Source organism: Gossypium hirsutum, chromosome A11, assembly GCF_007990345.1.
Source record: "Gossypium hirsutum isolate 1008001.06 chromosome A11, Gossypium_hirsutum_v2.1, whole genome shotgun sequence".
In the NCBI taxonomy this organism is placed as follows: Eukaryota; Viridiplantae; Streptophyta; class Magnoliopsida; order Malvales; family Malvaceae; genus Gossypium; species Gossypium hirsutum.
The window spans coordinates 5,566,839-5,579,350 of NC_053434.1; the positions used below are offsets into that span (position 1 = coordinate 5,566,839).

Genomic DNA, 12,512 nt, shown 5'->3' on the forward strand with positions numbered 1-12,512 from the left:
TTTTATTTGTTCTCTTTTCTCAGATTAAAAGGGTTGCACCAAGTGCAAATGAACTTCTATCAAGGGCAGCCTTCATATCAACATCATGATATGCAACAATCATTGCTAGGAATGAAGGTTAAACACGAAGCAACAAAGAACACTCACTCTCAAGTTAATATAGTCAAATGGATGATGATTCCAACTCCTTCGAGTCAACAAAGCACATCGGAAGGTCTGTCTACACAAGAATCGGTCTCTTCCAAGAGACCTAAAATGGATTCAAGTAAAGGCAGTATTTGAAAAAATTGGGTTCTGCTCTTTTTTTTTTTTTTTTTGGTATAGGACAAAATTTGGAAAGTGATGAAAATTACCCTTTTTTTGGTATAGGTTTAGACACTTGATTATGGTCACCTAATTAAATTTTGGTTATTGGTGACTTAATTTTTTGTGGTTTAATTACTTAAGATCCATATAATGTAAAAAAGTAGAAGGTACAAAATTTTTATCTATTATGTAATTTTTATCATTTTTATTTTGGATATTTTGAATGTTACTTATTGAATTATAATACATATGAATGATATGAACGAATATTTACTTCTCAATTTTTTTCTTTATTACCATTGATAAATTATAACGGATGTGAAATGATAAATTATTATAACGGTAGTGACTAAATGAAAGTATCCAAAAAGTTAGGTAACTAACTAAGTAGTTTACCTATTAAAAAATGAGTTTAATTTTAAATTTTATCCCTTAAGTTTAATTTTTTTTAAAAGTAGCCTCTTTATTTAAATTTGTCAAAAAATTTTCTTATTTTACAAAAATTGATAAATTAGTTGAATAAGCATATGAGATTGAAATGTTGATTTTTGTTAGTTTGTTGCATATAAAATTACTATTGATTTTCAATCAACAATTTAACAACAAAGTTCACAATTGGACTATCTTTTCAATTTCTGTAAAGTGTTCTGAATAGTTTTTAAATTTTTGCAAAGTATAATAATGAATTTAAGAATTGTACTTGATAAAATGTCACTTTATTTAGGAAAAAAAACTATTCGAAATATAATAATAAGTGGTAGTAGTTTCGAGAGCTCGTTACTGGCCATTCCATTAGATCCAGTGGTAGTTAGTTGGGAGAATGAGGAAATTATAAATGTTATGCCTTTTTGTATTGGAGTGTGACTTATGTATTAGATCCACCTTGAAACCATGACAAAGCATCATATATATTATATATGCATGCGATTGAATTGAAGCCAAGAAAAAGTCCAAAACGCACCCAACCTTGGTTAATTAATTGCAGGCATAGGAAGCTATGTTAGAGTGGCTAGTGGAGAAGCATGATGGTTCTCTGTGCCATTAATTAAACAATAGTCTGTCTAACCTTATCTTATGACCCCCACTTTTGGATTCTGCACTTCAATTATTTATATCCATCAACAAAAATAATCTATTTCATAGTAATATATAGCTAAAGCCCAAGAGCAAAGGGCTGTTGGACACATGAAGACCCTAGTTATGAAAGTTAATTAAGGCATGAGTAGGGATGGACATTGCGCTTTCTCCATCATGTGAAGCAATGCCACCTTTTGTTTGGACTTTGTCCATAGTTTCATGTGAACTTGTGACTCATAACCATATGCATATTTAATATCCATCCAATTAGCATTTCTGTCTATCTACAGAAGCAGATGAAAGAACCTTTGTTTCACATAGAGCTCGTAAGTGATCACTGCCTTTCACTACATGCTAAATGAGGAAGCACTCAAGTAGTTGAAAGGCAAGGCGAGAAGTGAGATAAAGGCGTGAAGCAATGACCAATCCTATCCAATACACAATTATGCCATATTCAAACAGCAAATGTACCGTGTCGGCGTAATACCTTTGCCTGTAAGTCAAGAAAACCAGTTGGGCACAGGCTATTCCTGTTGAAAGGTCAACAAAGGTAGGAAGCAACTTGTTAAAAAGGTTGAGCAAGTTGCACCGAATGTTGAAAAGTTGAATGGGATAATTGCAATTTTGGTCCCTAATTTTTTAGGCCATTTGCAAGTTAGTCCCTGAACTTCAACTATAAATAGGCCTTTTCATTTTTCATTTCAACCATCCCAACCAATCTTTCTCTCTTAGTTTTCTCTCTTCTCCCATTTGAGAATTCTTAAGGAATTCTATTTGTTTGTAATACTTTGGAGATAGTAAAGTTATCATCTGGTGTTAGTGCCCGAGGACGTAGGTATAATTTACCGAACCTCGTTAAAACTCTTGTGTTCTTTCTTGTCCTATTTTTCTTTCAATATTTGAGGGTATAATAGTAGTATTTAATTGTGCTATTAAATTACTATAGAAGGGATATTCTGTCTAAGGAAAGACTTGGTATTTAAGAGATCCATGTGATCCACCTCTCTTCCCTGGGAATTGAACTTTGTGTGATTTTTTAGTACAATAATTTACACGCTTCCGACCCTATTAGAACAACAAGTGGTATCAGAGTCGAAGGTTAATCGTAGTATGCTCTGTGGTTGCAGTTTAAACTGATCTTCCACATCAGAAAAGATTTCCTTAGGTATATTGAAAGATTATGGAGAAAACGGTCGGTGTAGGAGCTTCAACATCGTCCATGTGGACAAGACCGACAATTGCAAATGCAAGATTGGCCGTGGAGATCTTTGATGGCACCGGCCATTTTGGTATGTGGCAAAGTGAGGTTCTAGATGCCCTTTTTCAGCAGGGTCTAGACATTGCCATTGATGAAGAGAAACCAGATGATGTACAGGAGAAAGATTGGAAGGCGATCAATCGGTTGGCATGTGGCACAATTCGATCATGCCTTTCTCGAGAGCAGAGGTACGCTTTTTCAAAGGAGACTTCTGCAAATAAGTTGTGGGTGGCACTTGAAGAAAAATTTTTGAAGAAAAACAGTCAAAATAAGCTCCACTTGAAGAAAAGACTGTTTCGCTTCACATACGTCCCAAGTACCACAATGAATGATCACATCACCAAATTTAATCAGTTAGTCACTGATTTGCTGAATATGGATGAGACATTCAAAGATGAAGATTTGGCTTTGATGCTGTTGGGGTCACTTCCTGAGGAGTTTGAGTTCCTAGAAACTACTCTACTTCATGGCAGGAGTGATATATCTCTGAGCGAAGTCTGTGCGGCCTTATACAGTTATGAACAGAGAAAGAAGGACAAACAGAAAAACTCAATCAGAGATACAGAAGCTTTAGTAGTCCGAGGTCGTTCATACACTCGGAAGAAAACTCAAAAGGGGAGATCAAAGTCAAAGTCCAGACTCGGGAAAGATGAATGTGCCTTTTGTCATGAGAAAGGCCACTGGAAGAAAAATTGTCCAAAGCTGAAGAGTAAGAGAAAAGCTGCTGTAGATGCTTGTGTTGCAAAGCATGATACCAGTGACTCTGAACTATCACTAGTTGCATCATCATCGTCGTTCCACTCAGATGAGTGGATATTGGATTCGGGTTGTACCTATCATATGTCCCCTAACCGGGAGTGGTTCTCTGATTTAGTAGAACTAAATGGAGGAGTTGTTTATATGGGCAATGACAATGCCTGTAAAACTGTTGGGATAGGTTCAATCCAATTAAAGAATCAAGATGGATCAACCAGAGTTCTGACTGATGTTCGGTACGTGCCTAGTTTGAAGAAAAATCTCATCTCATTGGGAGCCTTGGAATCCAATGGTTCAGTTGTTACTATGAGAGATGGGGTTTTGAAAGTGACATCTGGCGCACTTGTGATATTGAAGGGCATCAGGAAAAATAACTTGTATTACTACCAAGGTAGTACAGTTATTGGAGCAGTCGCTGCAGCTTCCGGTAACAAAGAATTGGACTCAATGCAGTTGTGGCATATGAAGTTGGGACATGCCAGCGAAAAATCCTTGCAAATTCTGGCAAAGCAAGGATTGTTGAAAGGTGCAAAGGCTTGCAAATTAAAATTTTGTGAGCATTGTGTTCTGGGAAAGCAAAAGAGAGTGAAATTTGGTACTGCTATCCATAATACAAAAGGTATTTTGGAATATGTTCACTCAGATGTGTGGGGGCCTTCCAAGACACCTTCATTGGGAGGAAAACACTACTTTGTTACTTTTGTTGATGACTTTTCCAGAAGAGTTTGGGTGTATACCATGAGAACTAAGGATGAAGTGCTTAGAGTTTTTCTTAAATGGAAAACTATGATCGAAAACCAGACTGGCAAGAAAATCAAGCGGCTTAGGACGGACAATGGAGGGGAATATAAAAGTGATCCGTTCTTCGATGTGTGCCAAGAGTATGGTATTGTTCGACACTTCACAGTTAGGGATACACCACAACAGAATGGAGTGGCAGAGCGTATGAATCGAACATTGCTGGAGAAAGTTCGATGTATGTTGTCCAATGCTGGGTTGGGCAAGCAATTTTGGGCTGAGGCTGTGACATACGCTGGCCATCTTGTTAATCGTTTGCCATCATCTGCATTAGAAAGAAAAACTCCTATGGAGGTATGGTCTGGAAAACCGGCTACAGATTATGATTCCTTACATGTGTTTGGATCTACTGCATATTACCATGTGAAGGAGTCAAAGTTAGATCCGAGGGCAAAGAAAGCTCTCTTTATGGGAATCACTTCTGGAGTGAAGGGATTTCGTCTTTGGTGCTTAAGCACAAAGAAAATGATCTGTAGCAGAGATGTTACCTTTGATGAATCTGCCACATTGAAAAAGGTAGCAGATAAAGATATTCAGATGAGCAATACTCCACAGCAGGTGGAGTGTACTCCAAAACAGGTGGAGTTTGAGCAGATGGGGATTTGCCCAGTTAATAAGTCTAATTCTCCAGCCACAATGGAGGAATTAGAGGTTGAAGAGGTTCTGACCCAAGAACCACTAAGTACACCAGAACCAGTTGCAGTTGTAAGGCCACGGAGAGAAATTCGTAAACCTGCTCGATTTACTGATATGGTGGCCTACGCCCTTCCCGTTGTTGATGATATTCCTATCACTTATCAAGAAGCAATGCAAAGCTTAGAAAGTGATAAATGGAAAAGCGCCATGGATGAAGAAATACAGTCTCTCCGGAAGAACAATACTTGGGAGTTGGCGTAATTACCGAAAGGTAAAAGGGCAATCGGATGCAAGTGGGTATTCGCAAAGAAAGATGGATCTCCTAGCAAGAAGGATATTCGCTACAAGGCAAGATTGGTAGCTAAAGGCTACGCTCAGAAGGAGGGAATTGACTACAATGATGTATTTTCCCCTGTTGTAAAGCATTCCTCCATTAGAATTTTGTTGGCCTTGGTAGCACAGTTGAATTTGGAGCTAGCTCAACTTGATGTTAAGACGGCTTTCTTGCATGGTGAGTTAGAAGAGGAGATCTATATGACTCAGCCAGAAGGATACACAGATGCTGGTGGTAGAAATTGGGTTTGTAAGCTTAACAAATCGCTATATGGATTGAAGCAATCCCCGAGGCAGTGGTACAAGCGATTTGATAGCTTTATGAGAAGGCAGAAGTACACAAGAAGCAAATATGACAATTGTGTGTATTTGCAGAAGCTGCATGACGGATCTTTCATTTATCTACTCTTGTATGTTGATGATATGTTAATCGCTTCGAAGAGCCAAAATGAGATAGATAAGCTGAAGGCTCAGTTGAATCAAGAGTTCGAGATGAAAGATCTAGGTGAGGCCAAGAAGATTCTTGGCATGGAGATAAGTAGAGATAGACAGAGAGGCAAGCTTTGTTTGAATCAGAAGCAATATCTGAAAAAGGTATTACAATGTTTTGGTGTAAATGAAAACACAAAACATGTAAGTACCCCACTTGCTTCTCATTTGAAACTTAGTGCTCAATTATCTCCGAAAACTGAAGAAGAAAGAGAATATATGGCGAAAGTCCCATATGCTAATGCAGTTGGGAGTTTGATGTATGCGATGGTGTGTACGAGGCCTGACATTTCACAAGCTGTTGGAGTTGTGAGCAGGTATATGCATGATCCTGGAAAAGGACATTGGCAAGCTGTGAAATGGATTCTACGGTATCTTCGAAAAACCGTAGATGTTGGTTTAATTTTTGAACAGGATGAAGCACTTGGTCAGTTTGTAGTTGGATATGTTGATTCTGACTTTGCTGGTGATTTAGATAAACGTCGTTCAACTACGGGGTATCTGTTTACTCTTGCGAAAGCCCCAGTGAGTTGGAAGTCTACCTTACAGTCTACAGTAGCTGTGTCTACTACAGAGGCAGAATATATGGCAGTTACAGAAGTTGTTAAGGAGGCTATTTGGCTTAATGGATTATTGAAAGACTTGGGAGTTGTTCAAAGTCACATTAGTCTATATTGTGACAGTCAGAGTGCTATTCATTTAGCGAAAAATCAAGTCTATCATTCAAGAACCAAGCATATCGACGTAAGATATCACTTTGTGCGGGAAGTCTTTGAAAAAGGAAAAATTCTACTTCAGAAGATTCCGACAGCAGATAATCCCGCAGATATGATGACCAAAGTGGTAACAACAATCAAGTTTAATCATTGTTTGAACTTGATTAACATCCTGAGAATTTGAGCACCTACAGGTGTATGGCGCTCGAGAGCGCATTTAGAGGCACTACAAAAGATAACTTTATCGAATTTGGGGAGTTGAAGGAAGTGTGTGAAGATGTGATTATCCTAATCAAATCTTCAATGTGGAGATTGTTGAAAGGTCAACAAAGGTAGGAAGCAACTTGTTAAAAAGGTTGAGCAAGTTGCACCGAATGTTGAAAAGTTGAATGGGATAATTGCAATTTTGGTCCCTAATTTTTTAGGCCATTTGCAAGTTAGTCCCTGAACTTCAACTATAAATAGGCCTTTTCATTTTTCATTTCAACCATCCCAACCAATCTTTCTCTCTTAGTTTTCTCTCTTCTCCCATTTGAGAATTCTTAAGGAATTCTATTTGTTTGTAATATTTTGAAGATAGTAAAGTTATCATCTGGTGTTAGTGCCCGAGGACGTAGGTATAATTTACCGAACCTCGTTAAAACTCTTGTGTTCTTTCTTGTCCTATTTTTCTTTCAATATTTGAGGGTATAATAGTAGTATTTAATTGTGCTATTAAATTACTATAGAAGGGATATTCTGTCTAAGGAAAGACTTGGTATTTAAGAGATCCATGTGATCCACCTCTCTTCCCTGGGAATTGAACTTTGTGTGATTTTTTAGTACAATAATTTACACGCTTCCGACCCTATTGGAACAACAATTCCAATATGTGAGTGAGTCACAGTCATACTCCCATTCATGGACTTTGACATCATATCTTGTCGTACTGGCAGCTAAAACCTATGTTACTCGAGGTTCAATGTTAGTACCATATATGAATTCGTGTGCAATATGAGTAAAATTACAAAGAAAGTTTTTCTATTTTGCATTTCGATTTTTATTAAAAATAAATTAATTAATCTTTATACATTTTAAAAAGTAAAATTATATAACATGGAACATTAATTAAAATAATTAGTTACTAATTTCATCCCTAAGTTATAGCTAAAATATTATTTTGATTTTTTAAAAAAATTCTTAACAATAATTCTAAAAAATTTAAAAAAATTTAAAATAAATATAATTATATTTCGGTCACCCAACTTTCAAAAGTTATATAATAGTCACTAGCGTCATCAAATTATTACATTTTAGTTAGTTGTCAATTAAATACCATTAAGAGGATTATGAAACATGTTATTTTAATAGTTAATTACAAATTTATCCCTTGAACTATAGTTAAATTTTTATTTTGATACTTTAAAAAGTTTAAAAATAATTCTAAAAAATTCTTTAAATTACAATAAAAATATTTTAAAAAAGTATTGTTATTACTTTTAAAAAATAATCCGCTATGATTTTTTTATCTTCTCTTAACTTTTTTCTTAAGAATTCAAATCTGCCAGATTTCCATTAAAATAAAATAAAATTTTATTAAAGCCAAAACCTACATTCAAATAAGTTCTTTTTTTTTAATTGTGGTGGTTTTTTTTTTAAATATTGAGCACTATTTCAATAATAAAGAAATATTTTCATTTTCAATAAAATTCTCTATTTGATGAGAACTATCTAATATAATAAGACACTAATCTTACTTATTGAAAACACTTTTCGGTACAATTCTAAAAGCACCAATTTCAAAAAAATATTGACTTTATTACTGTTAAAATACATTCAAACCAAAGAAACAACACATTTATAGTAAACACAATCTTCCGATTTTGCATCTCTTTGGCGACAAAGAAGAATACGAAGGCAAGGAGCTCTATTCGCGGCTTCTCCACTTTGGGGGGATGCATTGATGATTTTGGGGTTTTATTTTGAATTAAAATTTCATTTTTTATATTTTATTTCTCCCTATAAATTTAAAACATTATTTTATAAAATTTCAAAATTCATGGAGTCATTGTTTAGAATCATAAATTTATATTAAAAATTCAAAACCCATAAATTTTTAAACCTAGTAACGCTTCTTAGGTATTAAACAATAAATTCTTCAAAAGGCAAAGTTCGTAATAGCTAAGAAATACGAAAATGAAATATCGAAATTTTATAACAGTGATTACACACTATCAAGAGATGCGAAAATAAGTATTCATTGAAGTAGAAGAAAGCAACCATTAAATAAATTTTTATGTACCTTTTAGTTAGAGTCCTGCGATGAAGATAAAATTGAATATTAACGAAAGCATAAAAAAATTAGAAGTGTTAATCAAAACTTTTAGTTTTAGTGTTTTTTTTTTTTGCTTCAGTGAAGTTTTTATTTATTTATTTTGTTCTTCAATAAGCATGGGATTTTTTTTTTCTTGGTTTTGTTAAATAGGAAAAAAAATATTGTAAAAAGACATAGTTTTTGAGTTTCGAAATAAATAAAATTTAACTATAGTTCAAAAATCAAATCAGTAATTAATCATCTCATTTAAACAGAAAATTTAACAAATGAACTAATTTATATTTTTAAAAATGTATAAAGATTAATTTGTTTTTTTTCAATAGCGGGGCTAAAAGGAAATCTGCCCCTAAGAGGCTTTCTTGGTGATTTTACCGTGCAATATGAGAATACTAAATTTTTGATGTTTTTCTATATATTTGAGAAACATATTCCATTACAGACCCAAACTTCAAATATGTACATACAGATAATTTAGGAAAAAATAAAAAGGACAAAATAGCGTAGGCTAAGGCACTAACATTCTCCAATGAAGATTTTGTTACAGACGAATATGATTATGATTGGCTAAACTTTCCTTGGGTTTACATTCTTGGAATTCTTATCATCTTAACTTTGTAATCAACATGATTCCTGGGGGTAATCAAGATGATGTTGGAATCCATTGATCTCCTTGAATGAAATTTTGGACTGAAAATGTATGTACATGCTGGGATGGAATTTGAGTACTCCATGGAACTCTGTTCAATGGAATGGATCCAAGACCAGAATTCCCAAATTCTCCATAGAAGAGTGTTTTCAATGCAAAGTCACCCTTCCATGGCATCCATCCATTTGGATTAATAAGTGCTTCCATAACACAATTTATAAAAACTGTCCTTGAATATTCCTTCCATGGCCTTCCCAAAAAGTTCTTGTGCACTTTAGGCTTGCCATAATAGTATCTCATGTATTCATCAGTTCCGTTGATCAAGCAGTTCTGGAAAACCAGACCAGTCGATTGAGCAGGATCAGTTCTACCATGAGCTGTCACAGCATTGTTCTCACCTTTTTCGGGTTTTACCTGCCGGGGAGCAACCAAAATTTCACAATCTTGGAACACCGAGGCAGAATTCCCGAAGATAAAGTCCACGTTCCCCTGAATACGGCACTTCCTGTAGAACTGGCGGAGGGAGTGAGCGTAGAGAGTATCTTGGTTGCCTAGGAATTCACAGTTCTCAATGACAGAAAGATCACTATCTGATCTAAAGGCTACTGCTTGGTGGGCATCAGGGCCTGCTGTGTTCCGGATTGTGAGCCCACTCGCCATAAATCCATCCCCAAGAACCCCTGCAACAGCCAAAGCTCAATCTACATTTGCAATAATCATATATGTACAGCCTAAAGAAAAGGGGATACACCTCTGGATTAGCTAAGCTAAGCGAACAAGACTTATTTGATGAGTTAACTCAGAGACTTTTACTCCAAATTGGCTTATGGGTACTACTACTATATATAGGCTCTGGGAAACCATGAAAGTCTAGACGCAGTATCTTATCAAGCTCATTCATAAATGTAAAACTGAGAATTCTTAAACAAAGTTAAATGTTTAACGTAAGTAGTGGAGGAGGGTAGTAGTACTCACCGACAGTAGCAGTCTCATAAGTGGTAAGTCCAGGCATCCCTGCATTTAAAGCACCCGTAATGATGGTTTTACCCATTCCATCCCCCAAAAAGACCACATTTTTCTTCTCCAGTGGCACCCTCACCGTTTCTTCGTACACACCTTCCTTTATATATATCACGAAACGGCGTGTACTCTCTGCATTTGCCGGTGCTGTGTTGACGGCCTCTTGCACTGTCTTGTAACACCCTCCGCTCCCGTCTTTACACACCGTTACGTCCGTCTTCAAGTTTGACGGTAAACCCCCGTTAAACCCCAGCTCCGTCCCACCCGACCCGTTCTCGTAGAACCCGTCCCGTTCCGTCTTGGGAGGGACCCACGCGGCTATGTCCTCCCCGTAATTATCGTAGGCGACCATCATGCTCAACGCGTTGCTGCTGTGTTGCGTTAAAGAGTCCAAAAACGCCATCGTTTCACCGACCAATTTGGTGTCATTTACGTACTTGAGCGCGCTCCAACAATCGTATTGGTAGCAAAAGGCCGCGCTCATCCATGCACGAGCGTCCTTGATCTTGCCACGTGCCAGAGCGTCATTGGTCGATCTTATGCGGTAATCAGAATTAGAAAGGATGTTGAGACAGATGGCGGCGGCGTTGGAGCGGTTGAGGTTGCCTTTGGAGGAGTCGAGGATGGATTTCACCATGGATTGCCCGGTTTTGAGGTTATCGGAAGAGACGGAAATGGCGGATTGGATGAATTGGAGGGAGGTCGATTTAGGAGGGAGAAGAGAGGATCGCGAAAGGGAGGATTCGCAGGGTTGTGGGAAGCGAGTGGATTTGCAAGCAAGGCGGATTTGAGAGGACTCAGAGGCGTAAACAGGGGAGTTATGAGGTGGGTGATGACTGGAAGAAGAGAAGATGAAGAAATGGGAGAGGGAAAGAAGGGAAAGGAGAAGGAAAGCAGACATGGATAGTGAGACAAGGAGAGAAGTGGAATTCCAGGGATTTCTTCTGGGATGTTTTTTGGGGGACTGGTGAGAAGGAGGTGGTGAAGATGAATACATGGTTTTGGGGGGGTATAAATATGATAAGGAGAATTGATTAGGAATTTGGGAGTTGGGTAAAATTTGGAGATATGTGTTGGTTTGGAACGAAAGGGAATGAATTCACGAGAAGAAAAGAGTGAAAGTGAGTCACGGGGCGCTTGGGAATGGGCAGGGCATGTTAGATTTTGGAAGTTTGCCAATGGAAGCAGTGGAAGTGGAAATGGAAGGCGTGGCCATTTACTGTCAGTCACGAGATGATTGGGTAGAAAAAGTAATCCCAAATAAAAGAGGGAAAGCTTTTGTTTTTGATGCGGTGAAACTAAATGGAATGAAGATTAGGAAACGAGGAAAACTATGGGCGTGGGGAAGGGGAGGGAAGGAACAAGGGGAATGAAATAAGAAAACGCAAATGGGAGATTCATATATTAAACTGGGTAATCGGGTTTGGGTCTTACTGAATTCAAATACTACCGCCTACCCGACTCTGCCTGCTTTACGTATCGCTTTCATCACACCAGTTGCCATAGGGATCGGCTTTCATTTCTTACGTCTTGTTGTCGATTTTCATTTTACTTGCCTTTGAAATTAATAATAATTTCTTTCTTTTGTGTGTCTTTCCAACATTTATTGTTCATTTCATCATCATGTGCAATACATAGATAACTAGTTAATTAAATTTACATTATTGTGAAAGATAATTACAAATTTATTAATAAATCAAATATGAAACATATTTTAATTATTCATACATTTTTAAATATTTTCTAAAGTTATTTTGATGATTAAAAAAATAATATGAACAATACATTAATAGTTTTTAAAATAAATTTATTTTTTAAATCTTTAATGAAAAATTATAGATAAAGAGTTATTTTAGTGGTTTGAAATATTTATGATTAAACAGTTATTAAGTTTTTTGAAAAATGTATATCTTATTAAATTCTAATTGAAAAGGTGAAAAACTTAAATAATTTTAAAGGGTTTTGAAACTTATATAATGATTACTAGAGGTGCTGATGAGTTTGATTAGATTTGAGTCGGGTCTAAATATAATATTAACATATTTTATATTTGTTCAAGTCTAATTTGACTCAAAATATGTACCTAAAATTTTGTTCAAATTTACTTATATCTGCAAAAAATTAACCTAAACTCAGTTTAGGCCGCTTATATTATATTTTAAA

General features: G+C 36.2%; 1 protein-coding gene across 1 annotated transcript; it reads right to left on the reverse strand.

Annotated features, from left to right (window-relative positions):
• Positions 1-9,070: 9,070 nt before the first annotated feature.
• On the reverse strand, positions 9,071-11,942 carry LOC107924037 (probable pectinesterase/pectinesterase inhibitor 51). The gene is made up of 2 exons (XM_041080751.1): positions 10,305-11,942; positions 9,071-10,009 (listed from the first exon to the last, which is right to left on the reverse strand). The coding sequence occupies exons 1-2, from the start codon at positions 11,344-11,346 to the stop codon at positions 9,324-9,326; spliced, it is 1,728 nt and encodes a 575-aa protein (XP_040936685.1). The 5' UTR covers positions 11,347-11,942; the 3' UTR covers positions 9,071-9,323.
• Between the last annotated feature and the right edge of the window lie 570 nt (positions 11,943-12,512).

Excerpts from the sequence above, each read along its gene's own strand:
- LOC107924037 (XM_041080751.1), bottom strand. The coding sequence starts at position 11,346 with ATGTATTCATCTTCACCACCTCCTTCTCACCAGTCCCCCAAAAAACAT. Across the intron at positions 10,010-10,304 it reads TTATGAGACTGCTACTGTCG|GGGTTCTTGGGGATGGATTT; the intron begins GTGAGTACTACT and ends TGGCTGTTGCAG.